General features: G+C 39.0%; 2 protein-coding genes across 5 annotated transcripts in view; one reads left to right on the top strand and one right to left on the bottom strand.

The window, feature by feature from the left end:
* atg7 (ATG7 autophagy related 7 homolog (S. cerevisiae)) overlaps nucleotides 1-20736 on the top strand; it is a 77822-nt gene extending 57086 nt beyond the window's left edge. For all 3 annotated transcript variants that reach the window (XM_042407271.1, XM_042407270.1, XM_042407272.1), the window contains exon 19: nucleotides 19365-20736. In XM_042407271.1, the coding sequence (XP_042263205.1) occupies nucleotides 19365-19397 (33 nt within the window). In that variant the 3' untranslated portion in view covers nucleotides 19398-20736. The remainder of the gene's footprint in view (nucleotides 1-19364) is intronic.
* Nucleotides 20737-20935: 199 nt separating this feature from the next.
* vgll4b (vestigial-like family member 4b) overlaps nucleotides 20936-27699 on the bottom strand; it is a 43879-nt gene continuing 37115 nt past the window's right edge. For both annotated transcript variants that reach the window (XM_042406731.1, XM_042406730.1), the window contains 2 exons: nucleotides 27547-27664; nucleotides 20936-26696 (listed from right to left, as the gene is read on the bottom strand). In XM_042406731.1, coding sequence (XP_042262665.1) covers nucleotides 26440-26696; nucleotides 27547-27664 — 375 coding nt within the window. In that variant the 3' untranslated portion in view covers nucleotides 20936-26439. The remainder of the gene's footprint in view (nucleotides 26697-27546; nucleotides 27665-27699) is intronic.

The following is a 27699-nucleotide window of genomic DNA, read 5'->3' as shown; positions in this document are numbered from 1 at the left end:
AATCTGCCCTGGAGCTGTGGCCTTAAAGAGAACGAACACACACGCACAAACACACACACACACACATCTGGCCACAATGCCAGTTCTTATCTTTTTCCCCCGATGCCGTTCTGCCCAGCACATGGAGGGCAGTGATAGCATCGAGCCTCGGGTTCAGATAATTTATAAAACCAGAAAACGAACCTCTGCAACCCCCCACCACACACACACAAACACACACTCAAACACACCCAAACCATGTATGTTTGTCTGTATGTTTATGTATTTATGCTTGTTTGCATTTGTGTTTATACACACTGTGTGTGTGTGTGTGTGTGTGTGTGTGTGCGTGTGTGTGTGTATGCGTGTGTGTGTGTGTGTGTGTGTGTGTGTGTGTGTATGTATGCGCGTGTGTGCCCCCATTTCTCTAACTAACTTGCACACACACGTCTGTGACTGCCATCATTTCCTCTGACCTAATTTCCCTTTGAAAACAAAAGCACTTTAATGAAGTGCTTAAAATCTGTTTAAAAAAAAAAAAAAAAAAGAAAATCAAAACCCCGCAGGTCATCCTTTACTGAATGAGTGCATATCGTGTGACATCAAGTATTTAAACCATAAAAAAATTAACAAAAACAATATTATCATTCACTATTCAGGAACATCTGCGTGTAGCCTATCGAGCCTTCCAGTATGAACAGCTTGCGCCCCAAAAGCTCATGACTGGAAGTGTTGAAAACAGTTTTCATTCATTCGATAGACTGATGATGAAGGATCGGTTTTGATTTTTTTTAAATGCTCAGTCACAGATACCGTCTCGCAGTCTGAAGTGCTAAAATGTAAAAATTTGAGTTGTTTCTAAAGAGGATGTTGTCGTTGATTGATTTGCAGAGTGAGCAAGTCTTTGTAATGACAGACTGTGACTGTCTGCTGTTCTTAGCATCACATCAAAAGATCGCCTCATCTGTGGTTTCCTAGGCACTTTGCGCGTGTGTGTGTGTGTGTGTGTCTGTGTGTGTGTGTGTGTGTGTGTGTGTGTGTGTGTCAGGGCTTGTTGCTTTATAAAGATTAGTTTATCAGCTCTCAGTCTCTTTAAGAACTGAGATCCTTTAAAACAACACACTGAAAGAAAGAAGAAGAAAGAGGGAGACTGATTTCTTAATTTCCTCCTGTCTTTCTCTTGAAGGGTGCTTGTTACGTGTGTGTGTGGGTGTGTGTGTGTGTGTGTGTGTGTGTGTCTGTCTGTACGTGCATGTGCATGCATGCCTACATGCGTGCATGTTTGTGCATGTGCCCATGGGGCTCGATGAGTGTTTGATTGCTCCTCTGACCACACGTAAGTTGGCTTTGACTCACACTTCTAATTAAACCTAGGGCAGGTCTCGACTGGCAACACACACACACACACACACACACACACACTGCCTCTGAAGTTGATCTGTTATTGCCATTCGGTTAGTTGCACGCTCAAAACAGTTCATTAGAGTTTATGCTGGTCACACAAACACACACACACGCTAATGCCTCAGCAGAGGCAATGGCAACTGAAGTAAATGGAGGCTTCAAGCTTTTCAGCAGGTTTTGTTTTACAGCAATTGTGATACGAAGAAATACGTTTGAATCATTATGAGCGGAAATAGTAAAACTTTTTTTTATAATGTCATACTTACGTAATTTGGTAGTAAAAAAGTAAATATCTACAGTATGTTTCAATGAGAAGCTAATTTGTAATAGTGAGTTATGAAACACTTGTATGACTCAGACAATGTGTTGATAACCTTCTCTAGTGCACAGGAAATGTGGACCAGGGGGAGATACAGAGGGAGAGAGGAAGATGGAAAGGAAGAGGGAGACGGGATACTGACAGATTAAGTGAGAGAAAGAACAGAAAAGCAGAGCGAGGCAGATGGAGCAAGAGCAAATCTAAACTTTTAAGAAAGAAGGCTTTAAGAGAGGTGGGATATGTCAGCTGTTTGACAAAGGAAGTGTAAGCTCAGCACCTAAAAAAAAAAAGAGGAGCGATCCATTCTGAGAAAACTGTGAACATTTCGGAGAAAAGCATATAAGAGTTGCCCCTAGAAATGGCAGCAATCCTGAGAAAGGGAGAGCAAATAGGCTAAATATTTAAGGAAAAGTTAAGGACATGGAGGGAGAGTTGTCCTGAAAACGAGGGCGAGCAGTCAGTCGGTGTCTCAGGAGAAACAACAGGACCCAGCTGTTGCTCCACAGGCCACCACACCCAGCCGAGAGAGACTCCATTTGTTGTTGTAGCTGGCCTTTATGACTCTGAGAGAGTGTGAGAAGGGGGGGAGAGAGGGGAGGTGGTGACGATGGAGTCTGACCGACACTGAGTAAAAAAAGAAAAATAGGGAAGAAGGGTGAACGTCCATCCTCTATTAGGAAATAGGAAAAGGAGGGAAAACGGGATGCTACATCACTTCCTGGTTTGCCTTTTCTCTGTCATGAGGTTTGGTTCCAAGGTTTGCTATCTGGGCTGGTTTGCTTTGTTTGATTACCCCGAGACTCAGGAGTTTATGAAAACACAGGCAGGGGACGTGACCTCAGCTGGGACCTACACACCAACCCTGTTCCCACCAGAGCTCCTCTAAACCATGTCTTTCCTCTTTTAACCAGTGTCACACCACTTTCACTCCTTATATTATCCTTCACTTTCCCCCAGATGTTACTTTTGCCCCCCCCCCTCCCCTGTCATTCACCCTTTCCTGTTTATCTCCACTCTCTGCCTCCTGTTTAATTATTTATTTTGTTATATGTTCAGAAACAAACAATTGAAGTATATATACTGTAATTTGTGCAACCTACCACACAGGTATGTACAGTAGTGTTGTAGAAATGCAACTTAAAGGCTAAGGCTGGAAATAATCTAATTTTTTTTTCTTGTCAACAAATTCATTGAAAAGACCAAAACCAACAGTAGATTAATTCCACTATCAAGTATTGTCTGTGCCACAGACCTCCATTTTTGTCCAAACACTATTAAAAACACATCAATGAATAATGATGATTATGGTCATTGTAGTTTATTTTCAGTCAATCCCACATACACTGTCCTGCTGCTGTAAATACTCACTAGAATACCAAATATGTATCAATCCACAGCTGAAAATAGTCCCCAACAAACACACTATTCAGTTGTGTTTGTGTAACATTTGTTAAAAACTTCATATTATAATTTTTTAAGAACAAATATTTGTGACCTGTTTTTAGTGATTTATGTGTTAGGGAATTATTGGCCTTTGGGTTGACAGACACAAACAGGGTGGAAGTTAGCAAATACTGAGAGAAGGTCTATTGCTTTGTTGGTTTTGGTCATTTTGTTGGATTTGTTGACAATAATAAAAAGAATAGAATAAAGCCTGGCACATTATTTGAAATGATAATTGTCTTAGTCTTTGCTCAGAACCATATTAGATTTTTCCTCCGTCTGGTGTAGCTTTAGTTGCTCCATGCCATGATGTGTTTGTAGCCTTTAAAAATAAATTACTGTCATGTCATGAAATTAAAAGGTTTCAAACCTTTTTCAGCCTTCAATTAATATTTAATGAATTTTTACCGTGCCGCCCAGGTGAACCATGCCTTTAAAAGTATAATAAATACCTTGTATGTGATAGATAATTAGGAGGAAGGGATCAAGAAGAAGGAACTGATGGTTAATTACCTTAAGTTCAGAAACAAACACATTCAACATGTGTGTGTTATATGGAATGGCCTACGTGAGTATAAAGCCCCTAATGTGAGATCAGACAGTTTTGTATGATTCATATGAAGTCATAGTTAATGTCTTTTGTGCTGGATGTGGGCGTGTAGGTCAGTTTTTAATCTAAATCAATGGACAGGACATGTTCGTGAAAGGGCAGGTTAGGTTAGTAGGTGCTCCTCCTCTTCCTGTCTCCACCCATCTCCTCTTCCTCTTCCTGTCTCAAGTCCCAGTGTACCCATGGACACACAAACACGCTGACACACATGCACGCACACACACACACACACACACACACTCACTTATATCGGTTCACTGTGTTTCCCCCTGAGAACTGAAGGCCTGGAACAATGAGGACACCAGAGAGAACACAGAGGATCACTGCAGGAAATGGAAGAGCACAAAATGATCATTTAAAACACAGGGGGGTAAAAAAGCAACCTAAACCTGTGTGATCTGATTCCAGACCTACTGTATTACTGTACAAATGAACCATTCGAAGTGGAAAAAGTTTGGATAATACACGTTTGTTTTTGGAATGAAAAGGAACAAAAAAGCAACAAAAAAAAAAAGAAGTCTCCACAGGATCACCTGTGCTGTCGCTTGGCAGCTGTGACAACAGAGACACTGAATCTTCTGATCCAGTTGCTTCCAGTCGTTTTCGGTTCAGTTATTTTAAACATGTTTGAGTTTTTCACGACTGAAATGTGAATGTCATGTAACAGGAAAAATAATTTAAAAAAATGTCCATAAAACGCAAGCAAAAAGGAAAATATAGGGATGTGCCATGAGAATCACAGTTTTCATTGCTAAACCCATGTCTATTCATCCATCATCTCATCCAAGTTAAGCTTTTTTTTTGTCTTTGTTTTTCACCGTTTCCATGCAAACTGCAGCATGACTCAGCAAGACAGACTGATGGATGTTCGTTTCTGTTTTGGTACAGGAACACTACAACCGACCTGCAAGATCACATAAAAACATGAATCTTGTTATATTAGAGCTGAAACAATTAATCAATTAATCTATTAGTTGATCCAAAGAATAATAATCAGCAGCGATTTTAATAAATTGATTAACACCAAAAATCCTCTGGTTCCAGCTTTTCAAATGGGAGGATTTTCATATTTTCTCTGTTTCACATCATTATAAACTCAATATTTTGGGGGTTTTGTAGTGTGGGTCAGACAAAACAAGATATTTGAAGACATGATCTTTTTCATTACTTTTCAGCATTTTATAGACTTAACAATCAATCAATTAAGAGAAGAAATATAAAGTAGATTAATTGATAATGAAAGTAGTCGTTTGTTGTCCTCTCTATTTACTCAGTTGTCCAATATGTGCTCCTTACAACCAACACTAAAAATCTGTGTATGTTGGTGGAAGTCATAGTTGTGTGTTGGGTCTTTGCAGGTTTCAGCGATCTTGAGGTCTGTTCCTAGTTTTGTGTGACTATTTCTATGTTTACATCTGACACACCTACATCATCGAATCAGGATCACATGGTCCCAACATCTTGTATTCCACTATAGCATCTGGAATCACTTTATCAAATGAGTGTTTTTACTGCCAAGCAATATTAGCCAAAATCTCTGTTTATTGTGTGGAACTGAATATACTGCCTGGAGACATTACTTTATTAAACAGAAGGAATTAGGAGATTTAGAGTCCTTCAGTAGTATGTTTTTTTACCGTTGGATAGCCTGAAGTGATGATGAGGAGCAAATGAAGGCCTGAATAAGCAGCGAACAAAGAACGTCATGTCACATTATAATGGGACTATTTTTACAGATTAGTCATATTAGAGGCGAGTTTGGGTTATTTCTTATATGAAAAGTAAGGATGAGAATGTGTAGACTCGATGTTTTAAACGCAGTTGCAGTGCTAGTCATAGAAAATGCTTGTTGATTGGATAAAAGTTGTCTTGGGTAGGATTTCCTTTTCGAAAAAAACAAAGAAAAATAGTTCATCTGGTATGGCCCCAACTGTCTGATTAATGTTTTTTCTGCCTTTGGGAGAAAATACACTGAGATTCAAAGTTACATCATTTAGGTCTTACTCTACTCTGGAATCCATCACTGATAAACACTCTGCATGTCTGGACTGCACAATGTAACTTTGTCATTATTCCAACATGAATTTACACAATAGAAAGGTTGCAACACTTTCATAATATTTTTTATAAATCTGGTAGTGCTCCTTTGGTGCTTTGTTACAGCTGTAATGAAAGCCATTCCTTCCTTGCAGGATTTTTTAATTTAAAAAAAAGATGTAAAATATTTCTGGACAAATAGACAAGACCATTACTTCTGTTTTTGTCATGTTCCTGCACCTGCTCTTCAGTAAAACTTTCCAGCCACCAGGAATCTGACAAAATCGAAGCCTAAAGTGAGACGTCACTGGAATTTTTTTTTTTTTTTTACTGTGAAGCAGCTGCAGGCTCATGATGTACAGGGAAAGTACTTAGTTAGTTAGATGAAAATATTTTTTAAACTTGCACTTAGAAACAATTTTGAAATTAGCGCTCAATCTGACGACGCTCTATAATTTAGAAAAAGTAGCATTTTTTTAATTGCTTATGTTATGTTCATATTTTATACTGTAAGTGTGTTTATTGATTTCTTTAACAGAGACAATGCACATTGATAAACATTACTGTAAATGCACCAGAACACTCTGGATAGTTGTTACATAGTCACCCTGACATGAATAGAAGATTGTTATTGAAATTGCTTAATCGCATGCAGAGCGATAATAAAAAGTGAATTTTAGTGTTAGTAAAGATATACAGAAAATTATTATGCTACAATTAAAATATGTGACACGGAAGTACACAAAACACAGCAAGCAAAACAATAAAAAGAAAACATTAATGTTAATAGAAATATGTACTAAACAAGACAGCATTATGTTACATTATTAGGCACTAATTAAAGCTATAATAGGTAACTATTCCACATTAAAATGTCTAAAAACGACTAGATCTATGTTATATATTTCGTTCTGTTGTGTACTTACATTATCCCAAATGTTTCCAACAATTTTCAAACCCAGAGAAATCCATAATTTTAATCAAGGTAATTGTCCATTTCATTTAGTCGCCTGTAAGTGGCGTTATACCCACTCTACCAAAGAGTATACGCACACAAGATAATACTTCGGTGTTGTTACAATGCACTTTTTACATCTTGGTTGTTTTTAATTATATCTTTTAACTGGATGAAGGATTTAAGTCATCGGACATCTGGATCTTAAGTTATCAGAGAAACAACCTGAATAGATGTTAGCGGCAGCTCGGCTCGCACAAAGCCTCTCCCGGACGTCCTGTGCCCACCGAACAGCCTCGGAGAAGCACAGATTTTTTTATGCGAAACTGCTTTATTCAGTGTTTTTACCAGTTTTAATCCCCTTGTACGTTTGTTTTGGAGAGGAGGAGACCTCTGCAGATAATTTGGCTCCCGGTAAAAACCTCCTGAACGTCTGGATCTTAAGTTGTCAGAGGAACAAGCTGAGCAAACGTTAGCAGCAGCTGGGCTAGCAGCCCCCCAGGACGTCCTGTGTCCGCTGAACACCATCAGAGAAACACTGATTTTTAACATGAAAGTGCTTTATTCAGTGTTTTCACCTGTTTTGTTGTTTTCACCGGGTCTGTTTGTTTTGGAGAGGAGGAGACCTCTGCGGATAATTCAGCTCCCAGTAAAAACATCTATGATGAACACTGAAGGAATCTTAACCGGGAGAAGCTGGTTGTTAAACATTGAAGACAACAACTCCCATGATCCCACTCTACTTCACAACATCATCAAACTCCGTCTTTTGTTATTGTTTTGACTGAGAGACCTTTAGCGGCAGAAATGACATATTGTGTGTTTAAAACATGCCGAGAAGAGTCAGACTACTCTGTCTACTTGTCTCCTTCACTCAGGTATTAGACACAGAGACTCTGGTCACAGCGTTCTTATTTCATTGACTCGGGAGGGAACTGACCTTTTACCTTTTCACCCTATTTTAAACCGTCTCTCTGCCGGTGAAACCACCTCACTGCACATTCCCTCCACATTGTGCAGGAATGTCTGAAGGGAATTTAGGAATGTAGTTGGGAATGCAGCGTGCTGCAGCAGCAGTTGGTGTTACATCGGGCCGCATGAGGTCATTTTCTCTGCTCAAAGTGGGTATGCACATGCACTCGACAGTGTCTGTGTACATATGCTGCATGTCCTTGTAGGTGTGTGTGTGTGTGTGTGTGTGTGTGTGCGTGATTATTTAAGTGTCTTACTGGAAGAGGAGACGCAGATGAAATGGGGTTTAACACTCTTAATCCTAACTGATCGTTTTACTGTAACATGACACACTGTCTTCCCAGACCAAGATTAGGTCTGAATATTTATTTAACCATCTACATTTCCAACAAAGTTTTCCATTAAATTGTGCAAGAGCAATAATAGATCAGAAATGGTAGACTACTGAATAATTAGGGACTTTAAATAGACTTGTTCCTAGCATGTTGTGCAACCCACAAAAACAAAGAGACTGCGCTCGTATTTTAGGATCCAGACTGTAAAGATTCTCTATTTATCAAACCTTTCTATGGCTGATAGGAAATTTTAAAGCATGCTCCCGTATTTTCAGCAACCCTTTACAGGCACGGATACATCACCTTATTGTTGTAGTGCAGGATACATGTAGGTCTACACACTATAGCCACTTCTTCATGGGTTAGCTTTGAGGACACTTACTTCTCAAGTGCCTCTGAATCATATTCCTGTTCTGAGACTCTTTCATTAAAAGCAGAATTTGCGGGCTAGAAATTCAAAGTGCACTCTCTTCTGTAATTACCACCAGACTACTGCGCAGCGTCCTGCACTTCAGGTGATGAATGTAGAAATCTACATGTTAATAATAACCAAAGATCCATCTCACACACGATGGTAACATTTTTAAAGGATCTGTTGAGCTGGCAGCACCATGGCCTTTACGTGCAAGATGCCAAGACATTATGTAAATTAGTAAACATGCTGAGCTTGGGGGCCCGACACAGCTAGTATTTACACACAGATTGAGTCTGCTGTCTTGTGAAGATGTTTCGCAAAGCCACGTTACCCTAACAGGCCTCCGTCATTACTGCAGATAGCATGCAGCACTTCCACCCTGGTGACAGGTGCTGCTTCAGATGGACAAGGTGTCCAGGGACGGATAACATATCAGGCCCCTCTGTCCTGCTGCCTGTGACAGGTATCGTTGGTAATAAATCGAACACTATGAAGAAAAATGGCATTTCTACCATCGAGTATAGTAGAAGAGCAGGAAAGACAACAGTTCCTGAACTTCCATTTGGTACTTAATGCAGACATGATGATAGCCACTCTGCACAAAAAGCAGCAAACAGTTAGTCAGTTAACATTTAGTCCTGTCAGTGAGATGAGGAGAGGAAAATAAACATGGAAAAAATTTATTTTTGCATATGTTGACACGTGCAGTTCAATCTCAATTCAATCTCAATGTGCTATTGCAGAAAAAAAATCATTAAAAGAACACACTGTATTAAAGGCCCCTTCACTCTCTGTGATTTTGGGCCGTCAGAGAGGAAAGTTCACTCGTTATGAGAGAAATGCGATGCAATCTAAATGACAGCCTTTGGCAAAATCCTGACAGAAATTTAAGACCAAATTCTCACAAAGTAACTGCTGCTACGACCCACGTCTACAAACCAAATGACGCAGAAAAAACTGGTCACTGTGACATTTCATATCAATTTTGAATAAAGTTTAAGGGGTAAAAAAACACAAGAATTCCCCTTAATACATTAAAGGCAAACACAAAGCAAAAACAACAGAGGCAAAAAGAAAAAGAAGTTTGTGTGACTTTGCTGCATTTTCAAAACATCAGAGCGGCACAGATGCATAACGAGAGCTGATGACGCGCCTCTGCTGTGTTTCTATTTACATCATAGCGCCATGATTCACCACACATTCATCGCACATCTGACATGTTCAAATTGATATCGTACAGTCTGACACGGATTGCAGCCAAGATTTTATTAGAACCGTCTCGCACACTGTGACATGCAATAAAACTTACATGATTGTTGTTGTTGCACATTCTAAATGTGTCTTAAGTGAGTCAGCAGAAGACACACAAAGATAGTCAAATCCCTCGAATTGTTGTCTACTGCATGAAAATGACAAAGAAGGCAAGATTCAAATCACAAGTGAAGGGACTCTTTTAACTCTCAACTCAAGCTCCCTCTTTTTTTTATCTGCCTTATTTTCACACACTATTACGTAGTTTGAATTGAGCCCAAAGTTAAGATTAAAAGAACCTTTTAAAAACTTTTTTTTTTATCCTAGATAATAGTTCAGGTTCCAGCCAAACCAGATAAAGGTTGTTCCCTCAGGTGATTGTAGACCTTATCACGTCTTTTGTGCTTCAAAGTGCTGCCGTTTCACAGCTGAATACTCCTCCATGCGGGAAACTCAATCCTCAGAGAGGCTACACCCAAACTACATTATTTATTCACCTCAACCACCGTGAACCCACAGCGTATCTGTGTGTATAGTATATGTGTGTATGTGTGTATGGTTATGCACACGTGCATGAGTGGACATGTCATCCAGGGTTGCAAAACTATTTTAGCATCATGAGGTCAACACACACACACCTGCCATTGTTGCTGATTAGGTCATTTCCAGAGCAGTGTTTATTGTAAGTATTGTGAGTTTTTCCATGATGAGTGATGTGTGGTCAGCCAGGAGAGAGGGACAGAACGAAAAGAAGGGTACAGAAAAAGAGAAAATGAAGCTGTGGAGGAAAAATTAGATGAAGGTGATGAATGAATCTTTTTTTTCCCCCCATAAATTTGTATCCCTAGGGACAGTAGGAGACATGAGATCTGAAATGTGAAAGGATTCAGCAAATACCAAACAGTTTTGAGCAGAACAAAATAAAAAAAACTTGTGTATTTATTTCCCAACAAGTACATCTCTCTTGCATTGTAGAAGTAGCTGTGTGGGTCTTCCTCCTCCCTCCTCCATGTAAAACCTGCCCTTGGGGGGTCTTATGAGAGGGATGAAAGGGGAAACATCCCCTTCCCCCCACCCCGCCTCATTAACATAAATCATCAAATGCATCCCCCTGGCTAACAGATGTTACATCATTTGTAAAAGGAAACAAGAATTTCCATGGCTGACACTCCTTTGTGAAGTTTGAACTAATTGCCCGGTGCCTACGGTCATGTCATTTTATAGCTCAGAGAGAAAGAGTTTGGGCCCCAATGAAGTTAATGATTATGAAATTTACAAGGATGAAACAGTAAAGGTCTATTAGATAAAAGTCCTGCTATATTAATTCAAAACACTGTCATATTGACATATTTAACAACTAGAGAAATGGCATTAGAGAACCCATTGTCAATCATGATTTGTATTCATTATTTCTTGAAATTTATTAATGCTGAATATGAACAACTTTCTGCCAAAGCTTCAATTTGTGATATTAGGAATCAACAGGTTCTGGATTTGCTCCAAACACAGTGAACATTTGAGTCTCTGTCGGCTCCTGTGTGAGTTTTAATTTGCTGTGGTACTGAATAAAGACCATTTAACACATGCACCTCGTAAAGTCAGTGTAAAAGGGATTTTACATGTCGGTGTCACGTCTGAATAAGTGTCCGATCACTTTTATGTAAAAGTCACAACAGCAGTCTTACTCGGGTCAGACCTGGTAAGATGTCTGTAACACTTCCAACAAGTCTTAATTGAATACCTTCAGATTAACACACAGTAAAGGCTGCAGCAGCAGATAGAGAAAGGTTCGATAAATATTTTCCACCTTTTTAAGAGTAATAAATGTGTCCCTTCACTTTAATCTCTTGCGAATAAAGAAAATAAAATCATTTTTAAAAAAACACACAAAACTCTGTTTGGTAGATTCTTGTCATGTCAGCAGTCATGTGCGGGGAAAAGGAGGTGAAAAACAAAAAGACCTTGTTGAACCACAATAATAATCAGACCAGTGCTGACGCCTTATATTTCCTATTTTTTATTCATTCATATCCAGCAAAAGCCTTTATACAGAGCATGTGAACAAATGCAGATTCAAGTCCCAACTTGTCAAACATCATAAAACATGCAGCAGAATTTTCCAACAAAATGATTAAATTTATAAAAAAAATAATTATAGGATTCACTAGAAGAGAAGTGGAGTCATTAATTAAGGTTTCAGCGGAAAAATAGTTTTTGAAATCCATCACTGAGAACTGAAAACATTCTTCTTTCTTAATTTCTCAACCCACTGCAGTTCTGAGCAGTGCAATCAGGTGCCAGATATCACTTTTTATTGTTGCTCTCTCTGTAATGACCCTATCATGTCTGACTCAACCCGTAACAAACATTTGCATAATGTGCATCTGTGTCCGAGTGACAAAAAGCCATCAACTTAACAGATAGATGAAGTCAGCAGTGTTATTTCATGTCTGAAAGTATCTCTCCAGTGAGCAGCCTGGGTGACAAATACAGTTTCTTTAGCTAAACTATCCAAGATCACAGTCATGAAACAGAGAAGTGGTTAAACTTCCATTTCCAAACGCTCTTCCTAAACAAGCAGCACACAGTCACTGTTGTATCCAGCAGCCATAAACCACGTCACTCTGTGTGGTCCGCTAATTGCATATCAGATGGAGCCAGTCTCCATGATGAAAGTTGGACTTTGTGCTTTGTGCTTTGGTGTCAGTTCTTATATGTAAAGCAGATGTGTGTTTAATAGCAAAGCCCATCAGTGGTTGTGTGTAGCGCTGCCTGGTTGAATGGGTTTAGAAGTTGGATTCCCACTGGGGCCACCCACACTTACAGTAGGATGTGTTCCTGTAAGTAGTCTCAGTATTTTAAATCAGCTCGGGTTAAGAGCAACAAGCCCTGAGCCGATGCCTGAAACTGGTAATTCCACTGAAGTCAGTGATCTGAGTCGTTGCTCCTTGTTAAACTGTTCAGTACGCCTGTGAGCAAATATACTTTTCCAGAAGCAGCGTTTTGACCCGGGCCTGCAGAGTGGTAAATATCACTAAAGACCCTCATGCTGAGGCTTGTGTTGTATTTGTTGGGGAACAATAATCAGCAGCAGCAGAGAGTTGGCTGTGAATCCGGCAGCCTCGGCTTCCAGCTAAAACCTCCTCTATCTGATCAGATCCCGGCCCCGTTTCAACAACTAGCCTGGATTATACTTGTCATATCAGCTGGAGCCCAACTGATTACAAACACAAACACATTCACACAATGATTACATGCTGCTTACTGTTGGACTTCATGAAACATCCAGCGAGCCTTTTTTTTTTTTTTTTTTAACCTGCAGTGACTCAAGGTCCTGAGGCGATAAGGCTGCTTCAAAGTTAAAGATGTGTAGCCGATTGTGTTCCTGCCAATCCCTTTGAGATGCTGTCATGGTGTGTTGTGTTTGTTTGTGTAGAGGTCTGTGGCGTGGGGGTCAACCAGTTCGGACAAATATAAATCAAGCTTGGGCTGCAGCTATAGATCTGTTTCATTATTGATTCATTTGTTGATTTTTTTTCTGATTAATTGTCTAACTCTTTGAAATAGTGAAAAATACCCATCACAGTTTCTTGTCACTGTTGCTGTTCTCACACAGAAAATATGCAGATTACAATGACAACAGTCACAAATGTAACACTTGAACTCTTTGTCATTTTTAAAACAATGGGTCCATGATTTCAGACAGAGGTAGACAAAAGTAGGCTTCTCATTTCTTGCCAGTGACCACTGAGTTTTGCCAGCTTGTCACTAGGTGATTTAATCAGCTGTAGCTAGCTGGCTATGCTAACTCCATGAGTCAATTGTAATTAGGGCTGCAACTAACGATTATTGTCATTATTGATTAGTTGTTTAGTCCATAAAATGTCAGAAAATGGTGAAAAATGTCAATCACTGTTTGCCAAACTCCAAAATGACGTCCTCAAATGTCTTGTTTTGTCCCGACCAACAGTCCATAAACCAAATATATTCAGTTTACTGTCATAGAGGACTAAAGAAACCTGACAAAACTCACATTTGAAAAGCTGGAATCAGAGAATATTGACTTTTGTCTTTAAAAAATGACTCAAAATGATTATTAAAAAAGTTGGCGATTCATTTAATAGCTGGCAACTAATTGATTAATCAACTAATCATTGCAGCTCTAGTTTTAATCACCGTCTCCATCTCTGACTCATTTTAAAATGAGAACTCTGTAAAAGGGTCTCAAATTATGCACTCGATGGTTTCATACATGATATTGAGGTATGTTTCAGGCATTATTACCAATTTATGATTCATGCAGAAGACACGGAAATAAAGAAACAAATATTTTTTTGGATTACAGTGTAGAGCTAGTTAGTCCTAGTGTTATATGGAAAAATGTAGGATTGATCTCGTATTTCATTGTAGCATAACCCAGTTTGGAGTCTTAGTTTACACATTTGGACAAGCAAGACAGAGATTATATTTATTCTTTATTATTCATATTTTCAAACATGTTTCCCTTTTAACATTACAAGGGAAACTGAGGATGAGGACTGATCGACATATCTGAAAAGTATAAAATACTTCTTGGCTCAGTTACTACTGTAGTTATTAAGCTAGTTAGCTGGTAACATTAACGCTACGTTAGAGCAGATAAACTCTCTAAACACGTCTGCTTTTGTGTATTGAAAAGGCTAAAAATGTACAGAGTATCGCTTTTACCACTGGCCCATCTACACTGCTTCAACGTGTGGAGAAACTCAAAGCTTGACCTGCCTGCCGTGCCCAGTTACAGTTGCTAAGCTGTGATTGGCCAGTCACTGTTCAGGGGGGAGGGGTTTAGCGAACGGTCAAATTCTTGTTTTATCTGACCAACGGTGCCTAAAAGACTTAATAATAGACCATTTACAACCATATAAAACATATAAAACCACAAAAAAAAGAGAGTGTTCTGCATTTTTCCTTCACAAATTACTTCAACTCTTAATCGTTACAAATTGTTATCAATTAATTTTCTGTTGATCGTCAAATAAAGGGAATATAGTTTGTTTTATGTTGCTTTTCTGCATGTCCATGTCGCAGTGAGTTATGCGTAGGTTTAAACCGATTTGACTAATCATTTCAGGAGTTATTCAAGCCTTCCTAAAATAAATGAAGCCTTACATTTGATTTCTTGTTGTCATTGGTTTACATCCCACTGCTTTATTTGTTACCATTGAATAAAAAGAAGTTAGTGAATTCAATAAGATCCCTAATTGGCCTGAGCTGAGAAGTAATTTATTTTGATCTGAGCTTTACAGAAATCTGCTTATGTATTGCAGCAACAGAGGTAAATGGTTGAAAAACATCCCAAGTATTCACCAGAGCTTGAAAGAGTGTAGTAAAGTTGTTGGCTTCAGTTTGCCAAAGCTATTCACGTTACATAAGGTCTCCCACCCTCAGATCTCCCCCTCTCCCCCCTTTCATTTTGCACAAAAGATTCCTCAAAACACACACAGAGACACACACACACACACACACACACACACACATGCCATCAGTGCGGCATGGCAGCAGTCCAGAGAGGGGCTCCAGTGTCGCTCCGTTTCAAAGAGCTCTTTGCTTGCTGTCCTTTTGATGCTCGCTCCCCAGCAGCAGTGGAGCAGAAATGCCGAGTGTCCAGCTTTGATATGAATTTGTCCCCGATTCTCCACACTGCTCTGAAACTCTCAAACTATACTGAAATTACACTAACGTAAACTATAGAGATGTAAGACCAAAACAACGCTCTGCTTTCAGCATGAGTGTTCACAGCACAGTGTGTTCAGGTTGTCATGCTGCAGCACAGGTTAGACAACTTTTTTGTAGGGTTCCCTCTTAAGCTGAAGTACTGGCACATCTGACTTTTGGCCTCATGAAATCCAAACTTCTTATTGAGCATTTTCTGTTGACGCAGGTACACACAAAAAAAAACTTAACAAAGCCAAAACAAAAAAGTGCTGAAAATATAACTGTTTGAAATGGATTCTGAATGCCAAAGAGGGAAAAAAACAAACAAATAAAACGGAATATACGACTTTGTTACTTCATGCAGTTCATTCTGTTGCTAACTTCATTTTTTTAGCTGAATATCCCAATTCATGGCATGTTTTCAATTGGTTTATTGTGTGATTTAGATAACTAGATGTGAATTTTCCCTTAGGGATCGATAAAGTTTAGATATAAATCTTCTTTAAAAGCATAAGTTCAACATTTTGAGGCAAAATGCCTGACTGTTTCCTTTCCTAGTGAGATGTAAACATCGTTACCAATTTAATATTCGTCATGTGTGTCAGGTGTGGAGCTGGAGACGGCACGTAGACGGTCAGCCTAGCTAAACGTCTCTAAAGTCACTTGTGCCATGTTGTATCTCATTTATTTTTATCAGTACAGAAAACAGAAATGTGATATATATACATAAATGTGAAATGTGTTAGTATAACAGAGTGTCACTAGCAGACCTGGTAACTGCACAGTGATGACAAGACTCAGTGTTGTTTGCCAAGAAGTAGTTACAGAACATAACTCCCCCTGAATCCACAGTGTTGTTTTCTGTTTATGTCTGGATAAAACAAATGAGATACAGCGTGTTATAACGCGAGCTTCAGAGGTGCTGGTAGGGGGTTTATTTTCCACTTAGAAGAGAGCCAAGCTAGCTGTTTTCTCCCAGCTTCCAGTCTGTATAAGAAGCTAATCTGACAACTTCCACTCTCCCGCTCTGTGCTTGGTGGTGTCAATAGTCTATATATTCCCTAAGCCATATTTGAACAAGTTCCAACTATTCAATAAGTTCCATTATTTCCCAAATAATTATTTGCACCTTTCTTCCTGCTCCTCTTGAATTTACACCCATTTTCATACAGAAATAGATTTCACATGGGATGTACAGTAGTCATTCCAACATATGTTAGCTAAGATTTAAGCCACATGTTGTGCAGCTGCTGGTTCAGCGATCTTGAACCTTTTTTTTATTCCAATTCCAGTTCAGCCAAAATGCATCAGTAATGAGTTCAGTTAATAGTTTTTGTAGCTGTTGGCGAGCATAACCCCATGGACGTTTGTCACATTTCAAAATAGGTTCACCTCTGTTTTATGAGCCTGACATGTAGTGAAATATGTACAAAACCCGTATTTTTGATCCACTGTATAAATCACTAAGAGCCCTTGATGTGCCGTATTGATGACATGAACTGTACTTTGAGAGGAAGTGGCAGAGCCATTTCTGCCCCCTCAGTATTGAGTGTGTCTCCTCCATGTTCTGTTGTTCCCTTCGCACTGCTGTAGTCATTTACAGCAGGGCTTCAGCACACAGCAGTCATTATAATGATATGTGTAATTATAGTCTCTCTTTACTCTTTGTACTCTTGCCTCTCTTCAAAAACACAACACAAAGTGTTTGAAACTAGTTTCAGTGCTTAGAAAGAAAAAAAATCAGGATGACACATAATTTTATGGAATCATTCACAGTTTTAATCACTTGGTTATTTCTAAAGATGTTTCCTGAAAAAAATCTGCAAATTGTTAGTAATTACAGAGAACAAAGGAATTTCCCTGGAAGAGCGATTCATTCATGATTCATTTATTATCAGAAATTTTCTCATCATTGTATGTTGAATAGCTTTTCTGTATACTAATTTTACATTTTTGCATGTTCAACTTGTGGAAATGTTTTGGAAATCTCTATGATAGAGTCACTAAAAACAGTTTTGGAAACCTATTGTCAACATTTGATGTTTACTTATAAGTTACACCTTGTAATCTTTAATCTGATTTTCATTTTATTTATGTATTTGTACAACTAATCATACTGGTTGTAGATAGTTTGTGACGTTCCTGTAACGACTTTAAATGTTCTTATACTGTAGGACATGGAGCTGTATAAATAAGTTTGTAGTAACAATGGAACAAATAACTATGTGTAATGTAAAATTATGACATCCGGCTCTGCAGTTCCTCTCAGCTCTACAGAGCTTTCTAACATCTTTCAGCTCGTTGTTTTGGTTTAACAGCCCACGATTTTACTGTTTTGGTTCACTCTCACAGCTCTCATCGCTAGTTTTCCAGTGAAAAAGCTCTGATAATCCCACTGTACTATACCTGCGCAGCACCAAATGGCAGAGAGACCAAGTTAGCGACTAGCTGGTGAACATAGTGGAGCATGTAGCAGCTATGAGCTAAATATTTCCCTCAAAGGTTTGGTGGAGACCAAAACAGAGCTAAAAGGACAGTGAATGTTGGACCTACAATTCACCAGGTGGATAGAAAGTCGGCTCCATAGCAATATTTCTCCTAATTTCTTGGATGTGTAGGAAATCAGTTGTCTGCTAACAAGTTCACCATATAAATTTTGTTTTTTATCAGTTATTAGCACAACCCAGTCTAACCCGTCTACTGGTTAAGACACGTCACATGACTGCAGTGTCTGTGGTTTGACTCCAGCAATAGACCATGTATGTCCTTCCCGTCTCTTTCTATCTTCGTATCCCCTCATTTCTCTACTGTTGTTACCTAACAAAGACATAAAAATGACAAAAATATATATTTTTTAAAAAATCTGTTATTATTGGGATTATTGGGAGTTTATTAGAGCTTTTCAGTCTTACTGGGTTTTAGTTCTTGCACTGGAATTCACATTTTGGCTCAGTTGTGAGGCAGCGCTTTCAAAGGAATGCAGCACGTATGTGTCAAAAGTGTGTGTGTGTGTGTGTGTGTGTGTGTGTGTGTGTGTGTGTGTGTGTGTGTGTGTGTGTGTGTGTGTGTGTGTGTGTGTGTGTGTGTGTGTGTGTGTGTGCACTGACCTCACTCAAAGCCATGTGTGTGTAACATTCCAGACAGTGTTAGAGGTATGTGAATTACGTCTTACAGAGAGAGAATGTGAAGAATCTGCTGCCATGAGAAGGCCGCTGTTGTTTACTGACACAGTGCTGCAGAGGAGGTTCCTCTGTCTGTGTGTGTGTGTGTGTGTGAGTCAGTCACATGCTGCTGTCACTTCCTGGTAAGGAACTTCTTAGCCGTGATTGTGAATAATTATTTTCAAAGCTGTTATACAATTGATGCCTAAAGCCAAGAAATGAGAGCCGCTGTATGTTTTCCAAAGAGCATTTTGTTGTGTCTTCATATGTTTAGACGGAAATCTTTCCTGTTTACCTGTCTCATCCTGTTTTGTTTTGTTTTTAATAGACTCAAACATTCATGGCCATTAATAGCAGTGTGTTAAATGACTGCAGCCTCTCAGAGCCCTTATTATTTTGCATTGGTTTGTACTGTGGTCACTGTGTATATTTATGTGCATCTTTAAGTCCAGTAATTTATCAATTATTTAGTTAATGTGAAACAGCTCAACAAACTTGGTAGTGCCACATTAAGGGCATTTTCTATTTATGTTATGACTCTATATACATACTGTACACATTAGACAGACATGAAGTGTTAAAGTTCATACCTCTTTGGCTTTTCCCAGAGCTGTAAACCACATCTTACTAATCAAACTTCATCTGAAGACCATGAGGTGCAGTTGAAATCCACAAAAATCCTTGATTTAAGGTTATTTTATCAAACTACTATTATTTGGTAGACAAAATAATGACCTTTTATGTAATTTTTCATAACATTTCTTCTCTGTTGTGTTTGTTTCTCATCAGATTTGGGATATGAGCGACGACGAGAGCATCTGAAGGACTGGAGGAACAAATCTTCTGAAGTTTTGGACACCAATCCATGTTTCTGTTTCTTTTTGTTTGTTTGTTTTCTTAATCCAGGAATCTCACATGTATACGGGACAAGCCTCTTATCAAGCACATTGATAAAAATCCATGAAGACAAGCACATTACGAAAACTTCAGGAAAGTAGCTAAAAAGCTTTAAAATTCCTGTTAAATGTTATAGAGCCACATCTTCATCCATCAAGGAGTCTGACCTTCAGAACTGAGCAGTAATGTGGTAAAAATAATAAACAGTAAGAAAGAAGGAGATTGATTTTACTGCTAAAGTATTCAGTGAATGTTTTTACGGTTGCAGTAGAAACAGGATCAGAGCTTGACGGAGAGAAATTCACTTTCACCGTATGTATGAGGCCGTTGTATTTAATAAGACATAAGTACCTGTTTCTATCACTTGACGATTGTTAATCAGTCATATTAACTCGAGATTTACACTCACTGTTAGGCGGCACTTAAATTTCCTGAGCGAAAAAACAACAAAATACTTTTTTTTTTGGTCTCAAAAGCTTAAAAAGCTTCATTGGACGGTCACAGGTTCCCTCCCACAGTCTCTCCATCATCACATTTAATGGGTTTGCTGAAGAGTCCTCTGGCAAGACACTGGCATACTACATCTGCTCACTCATTCAGCTTGGAAAATAGCTTCAGATAAATGACGAAAATACAAAAACACAGTAGACAACTCAGCAAATCCATCCATCCGTGTGTCTGTTTACTGGAGACGTCAATACATACAGTTAATATGAAAACCTGCTTTGTTTCTTTGCAAGTATTCAGAGGAAACCTGCACACAGATGTTCAGACGTACAGTCGCTAAACTGCGGCTTCAGAGATGAAGATAGTGAAGAGTTAATGTAGAAAAACTGGAAGCTGCAACTGCAGTTTAATCTTAAAGAGCCAAACAAAGGTTTTTCATGGTATGTGTGAGTGTAGATGCATGCGTGTGTTTGTGCAACTTATGTTTCTCTTTTTTTTTTTACTTTTATTTGTCTGAACTGCTAATATGTTCAATATTGTCAGTGTAACGAAATGTAAGTCTCTACAGCCGCTTGGATATTTTGTGGAAGAGGATTAGTGCAGTTTGAGAAAAAAAAAAGTTCTGAGATTTATTTCAGAATTTGAGATTTAAGTCAGATTTTTGCCTCCAAATTTATTGCCAGAATTGAGATAAAACTCTGGATTTTGACTGTTTTCATAATTCTGACTATTCTCAGAGCTGCTTTGTTGCACTAATTCTTTTCTCTTAAGTATTTAACAAAACTGTAATAAAATGTCTCTTTATTATTTCTGTTTACTTCTGGTAACTTTTATTCCTGTGGGGAAAAAAGTGTTTTATACCTTTTATCACACTACAGTACATCCTTCCATACATTCAGTTTAGCTGCATCCATCTAATACCATTTAAAAAATGAACTGCTTTTACCATCTCTCTTAACTGGTAACCATTATACAACCACAAACACACCAAAACAACAATAGGACAGAGGCCCACAGTGGTTTAAAAGCACTTTATTGTTCATCAAGGCTACTTTACATACAAAAAAGGTGGCCTGCCAAAACCTTTTTAGTAGGAGACACAGAGCCACAAACTGACTGTTGTTTTCTTGATACAATTTTTTCTTTTTACAGTTCAGAGTATTACTACCACTAAGTACATGCTACTTCCACTTCAAAAAGGACCTGGAAAATGTGGTACAGAGTAAGGACCGACTCCCCTTGATTTATCTGCACAATTTCTTGTTGTTCACTTCATTACAGATGCAAAATGGCCTCCGCAGATGGAGAACTGTGACATCAATGCAAGTTTGAGCTTGCTTAATACTTGGATCATCTCAGCCTCACTGACTGGCAACAAAGCAGATGAACTTTAGAACGAAATATGAACGAAAATGTTGGATTCACGTCTTCAGTGATTTCATTTTTTTGATCCAGGCAAGTTAAATCAATCTGACAAATGTTCTCAAATGGACTGATGATTTTACTCGTAGCCAAGTTTCCATCTGTAGACTAAAAATGGTTCAATTGCAAGACTTTTCAAACCCCACAGTTTATATTCTGTATATGCAGTGGCGGAAATTTTCCCTGCCTGCTAGCCCATAAGATTATTTAACAGTTGATTGGGGGTGATTTGGAAATGGCCAGCAAGACGCACTGGGCTAGAGGCAAAAAAATATGATGATATGAACAGCTCAAGAGACTCTACAAGGAGAAACTGTATTTACTCATAAGTAAAACTTTTGTTCAGATGTCTCAGAAGTCACTTGAAGGAACCAAAGTTAAATGATTGCAGAACAGTGGGGGACCAATGGAAGTAGCGATTGTCACCGACAGACCAGTGGCTTATTGTGGTTTTCATACGTTTACTGTGTTCCTGCACTTGAACCTTTACTCTAACAAGACAAACTATAAACAAAAAAGATCAACTTTTTTCACAAAAAAAGAAAATGCAATGATTACAATATAAGGACAGGGAAAAACAACAATTAAATAGCTACATATCATTAACAAATTAATTGTTCCTCAAAAAATACCTACGATTTTTTTCTCTGTACATTCGTTACGCACAGCGTAATGATGGTCTCATAGTTACCTATTATAAAAAAGTATTTTTTATTAAGTGATTTTCCTACAGTGTGTAGGGAGTGTGTGCCGAAGCAGAAAGAGAGCCTCCTACCTTCAGGGTGGTAGTGAAATGATAATGAGAAAGAATAATAATAGAAAAACAAAAAAACCTCTGGACACCTAGCCCTTTCCCTCGTGTTTTCTAGCATGCTGCTAACTACATCCAATCGTTAATCAGGATCAAATGAATCTGGGGGGTGGCGGGGGGGAGGCATTGCTGCGAGACTTTCAAAAAGACTTTCAGTGGCAGCTGAACGTCACCTGGCTCATAGGCCATGCTTACAGAAGCTCAGCTCCTGAAGGCTCAGCCCCCCCACAAACGTCGCTGTCCAAACCACTCTGAACCTGTCACAGAAAGCACATTTACACTATAGAGTACTTAAACCTTCTGGAAGTCAATTCTCTGACAGTTGGGTTGTGATTCAAAAGATTCTAGAACTTTTATCATCAGTTCCGGTTCTGTAACGTCTGTTCTGAGAGCTGAGGATGGAATGTGTGGACATTCTAGAACACTGACACCATTCAGAGAACTCTTATGTATGCATCCGTCATACTTGTTAAATATGACCTGAAAAAAAACAAAAAAAAAACAATAATCACCTGTCAACCTCAGCTCAGAGACATGAAATCATTCTGTACTTTTTCACCTTCCACTGTTACTGTTACAACCCCAGTTCTCTAAGTTCTGCGCTCTGAATATCCTCAAAAATGTTATGCTGCTGTTGTTCTTTTGTCATACAGTTTGGATTTATGGCCAATTTGCTTGATGAAAAGACAAAAAAAACAAACAAAAAAAAACAAAACAAAAGATGACACTTTATAATTCCGGTCAAGATACAAAAAACACTGTCGACAGGGTACTCTGGGACAGTTGACCCTGGCTGGTTGTTAGCTCTGTCTGTTGATGCGGAGATATTGAGTGTGTGTGTATGAGTCCTGTACAAAGTTCCCTACAGGAGGAATGTATGCCATCATGGCGCAGGCTCTTTAACAGAGTAAAATTCATTTGCTCAGACTGCAGCAGTCTAGCTTAACTGCAGCAACAATACAATGTTGTTCAGAAAAGAAAGCATTGAAATACAAACAAAAAAAAAAAGGTCTGGACAACAAGTCGGGACACAAAAAGTCAGCTGCTGAAGTTTGAGAGAGCTGTGACGTCACACTATAAATTCAGATGTTTTTTGAAAGCGTCTGTATTTTTCTAATAAGATTTTGTGGCATCAAATAATTCTTTAGTGTGATAAGTGTCTACCAGCTGTTTAAGATCATTAACTCTTACCTTAAACCAGATCTTATTTCCCCAAAAGCATCACAGCCACTAGTCTGTCCTGTATTAGGCATTTTTCAGACTGCAGCAAAGTTATATTCACAAGCAAGAACTTGGGTAAAAGCTGGTACAGAAGTGGTGCTATTAAGACAGCAGCCAAACAGACTCACAAGAATAAAGTCCACTTCATCTGTGGCTAAGATGCTTTTCTGGAAAACAAAACCCTGCTGACTAATTTGTGCCGATTTGGTGTCTCAGCTCAGTCATGCTGAGGGTTGTAGCATCCTGTACCACCGATGGATCAACATCTTAAGAAAACCTTTTTTACGGGCTGCACATCCCAAAGCCAACTCAGCACAGGACCGACAGTCGCTCTGCCGCGAGGACGGAGCGGATCGCTTGACGTGCCGAAATGGTTTTGAGATATGCAGCACTCATCATTAAACAGAGCCTGTCCGGAGGCTGTCCCGCTATAGATGTTTGTTACCATACTGATATTAATGGAAAACAAAAATACAAAATTGTAATAATAACAATAACAATAATAACATGGAGTACAACTGACCCAGCAGTGAGTGTATAGTGTCTATGTCTGTTACTGACAATGAACAAAGTAACAACTAACGTCCGAATGAAAAGGCTAATAGTAGTTAAGATTGAAATGCTTAAAAACACTAATAGATACCAGCTATTAAAAAAACAAAAAAAACAAAAAAACATGCATCTGTAAAAGCATTAGTTTACCCTTCAAACCTTGTAGAAATCTACCAAACCACAGTGTGTAGGAGAGGGAGGGAGGCAGGGAGGGAAGGAGGGATAGCAGGGTGTAAGCCAAATGTAATTAAAAGTCACAAAAACAAAAGGCATGTTTGAAGAGATCTAAATAATATTCTCTCCCCCAGTCGAGAAGCAAGACTTTTTTTTTTCAACCACAAAGTGACATACAGCTTCTATCCCCTCATCACTGTCAGCAGTTAAGCCTATGAAACACATCAAAGCACATTGTTCAGCAAAGCCCAACCTACGACACACTACAGGTTGTTTCGACTGCGTTTTCAGCTCTAATCTCCTCTCGTAATGACCGTGAGATGTCCATCGACACCACGGTGAGCTGATTTGACAACCTGACTGTGCTTGTAAAAATCAAATGCAACCATTTGGCACGATTTGCACACCTGAAGTAGTTTTGTTTGTTTTTGTTGGGGCGGCGATATATTTATCTATGCCGATATAGAGAAACGCTGTTTTATGAACAGTAGATGGACCTGTATTTGCTGTACTATGTAGGGCTGGGCGGTATAACGAATCGATATCAAATTGACTTAAACTATGATTTTTTCCCCACAAAATTTCTACAGAATGCACATTTGCGTGGTGGAAAAAAAGGTAGGTGAAGAAATGAATTCTAGAGGTGAACCTGCTGGACAATAAAGTAAATTTAAGTTCCATCTTATTGCTACCTAAATATTTTGTGCACATATAACTTTGCTACATTTTCCTCACACTTTACTAGTGATTTTAGACAAACCCACAGAGGTGAAACATTAGCATATTCATAATTCACCTGACTTATAAAGCTTGTTTTGGGGATGTTATGCAGGGAAGTGGCATACTACAGCAACTGGGTGATAATTGCCTCTATCAGTAACCATGGTGATGCATGTCTCCTGCTTAAGGTGGAGCGTGGTCAGTGCCTCCCACCGTTTACCTATTTATTTATACCCTCACCCTTAATACAGAGCGCCCCACGACTGCAAGTGTGACGTCATGTGGAGCGACACTGTAGTGAAGTGCTGGTGAGTGAGTAATGGAGGAAACTGTCCTTCATCCATAGTTTGGATTTTGAACTGGTTTCGTTGCGGGATACATTTATTATCACCTCAAAACAAAATATGTTTTTAATTATCTTCAATTTGTTCACCCACCTTCTCTCAGCATGTTTGTTTTTAGTTAATAGCTGCACTAGTCAACATGCAGTGATGTCACAATTAATGTTATAACAGGACACATCCAAATCCATATTATGTTTCATATCTCTACTATTTTATAGTGCCCAACCCCAGTGGTATGTATTTTCTATTATCTCAGAAATGCATTCGATAAATAATGCATAATAAAGTGGCTTGTATTTGTCTGTCTTTGTCAGTATGAGATTATGCTTAGGTAGTTTTTCAACAAGAGTTAATGGCAGATCAAACAGAACAATTGGATAATATCAGAGTGTGTCAAAATCAGCTGTATCAGTCACAATGTGTGCAGTGCCAGATAACAATACCGGCATGCCATCCTTTAACCTTCTACAGCAGTAGTGCAAATCAGACCAAGTCAATCACTTAAGTATACACATACAGTAACAAAACCACCAGATCACATACACAGGAGAGAGATGGTGCAGGAAGGAGGGAGAGCGAATGAAAGAAGATAAAAACAGAAGGAGGGGATTACAAGAAGGCTTTTTGTTGTTTTGTTTTCGAGGTGGGCAGAGATAAACATCAGTGTCTGAGGTTTCTTTGGTAGCACAGTCAGGTGGTTTGTGATCGTTTTCTCCAAAGAGTTTCTCGCTTATCTTTTTTTCTCTCAAATGTCGGGCATCTCATAACACAGAAGCAGTAACACAAAACTACTGTTAAAGAAACAAACAAACAAACAAAACAAAAAAAAAGAAGAAAAGAAAATTAATAATTAAAACACCACCTTTCCTCTCTCTCTTTTTATGTACATATAACTACAGACACTTGCTCAGCTCCAAGCTTGACATGCAGGGGTGATGAATAATTGGAAGGAGCAGCTTGATGCTCCAGTCAAGTCCCAAAGTCGAAACCTCATCACGTTACTGAATCTTGTCTGGCATTAGCATACCAAAGGACAGAAGGAGAAAAAAAAAACAATAACCATGTCGTTATTGCTTCATCGATCCTCTATGAGTGCATAGAGAGGTTAGAGCAGGCTTGAGAGTTTTGGATGTTTTTAGCAGACCAGCAGGCAGGCATTCCCTCTGGGATGCTGGTGACGGACCAAAGTGACGGAGGGGCGTGGGTGTTGGAGCCGGTAGGATTAGGAGGGGATGGGAAATGGGGAAAAAAAAATCCCTCTTAAATCCCTCCTCCTTCAGGAGACCACAGAAGGGGAGTGGTTGTGATTGACCATGTGACTGTCGGGGGAGGAGTTTGGGCTGCTGCCGGACGAGGAGGGACTCCCCTTGTTTTTGATCTGCAGCCAGGTCTCACCCAACGCCTTGGCGAAATGGTCGTCCACCGAGCCCGTGATGGACACGGAGTTGGTGGCGGCAGGTTCGGGCTCCTTGTAGTTCTTCCCAAGGCTACGACGGAAATGCTCCTCAATCACCGGGTCGCAAGCTGTGTTGGCTAGAGGAGGGAAGATACAAGAAGGAAAGGGAAAGTTTTTAGGTCATATAATGCAAAAAAAAAGAGAAAAAGCTCATATCTATAATGGTCAGTTAGCAATTTATTGTTCAACATCAGTTCAAAGATTTGGTAATGTGCATTTTAGGTCAGTGGAAAAATACTAACTCCACTTTTTCATTGCAGTTTTTTTTTTTTTTTTTAATATTAAATCACTGTTTTAAATTTCACTGTTAACCTCAATGAGATCATAAGGATTTCTCAAGGATCATAAAAACAGCCACAGTAAAGTTATCAACCCACAGAAAACATGACTGACACCCATACAGGATAAATAAATCAAATGTGTTTGGCTGAGGATGTAAGTGACTTTTAGTACAAAAATAACAGACAGCAAACATAAGGCAGTAAATAAAGCGTGTCGAGGGCCTCAACACAACAATCGGTGTGCTATAAACAGAAACTCTGAGACATGCTGACAGAAAACTCCATCATGAGTTATATAAGTCAGCCTGAATGTGGATAGTATGAGTTGCTGTGTTTTCTCTGAAGGGTGATTTGCACTCGTGGAGAGGTTTGCCACAAACTGCACTGGATGGGAAATGAGTTTGTTTCTAAAATTATATCCACTTTAAGGGAATAATAAGCTTAATTAAAGTCTTTTAGTGTTTATCAATGTTGATGATATTCAGATATTGATCTGGTCTTTGAAATGTCATCACACTTTGTGACTCATGTTCACCCCTCACTGTTACTGCTGAAATAAAACCCAAGTACTAAATACAAACTAAATATACCCCAATGTGGAAGAATCATACACCCTATGTCTGTTTATCTGAACGTGTGGACTTACTGTTGATTCTCCTGTAGTTGTTAGTGAGGCCTGAGCAGCCGTTGTGGGAGACTGGACAGTGAGACAGGTTGCAGTTGCGGTTGTTGGCCGGGGCGCACGTGATCACTGACGGACGATTCTGCAACACGAAGACACAAATTTCGACGTTTACAG

This window comes from Thunnus maccoyii, chromosome 3 (genome assembly GCF_910596095.1).
Source record: "Thunnus maccoyii chromosome 3, fThuMac1.1, whole genome shotgun sequence".
In the NCBI taxonomy this organism is placed as follows: Eukaryota; Metazoa; Chordata; class Actinopteri; order Scombriformes; family Scombridae; genus Thunnus; species Thunnus maccoyii.
This window is presented reverse-complemented; position numbering and strand designations above follow the sequence as displayed.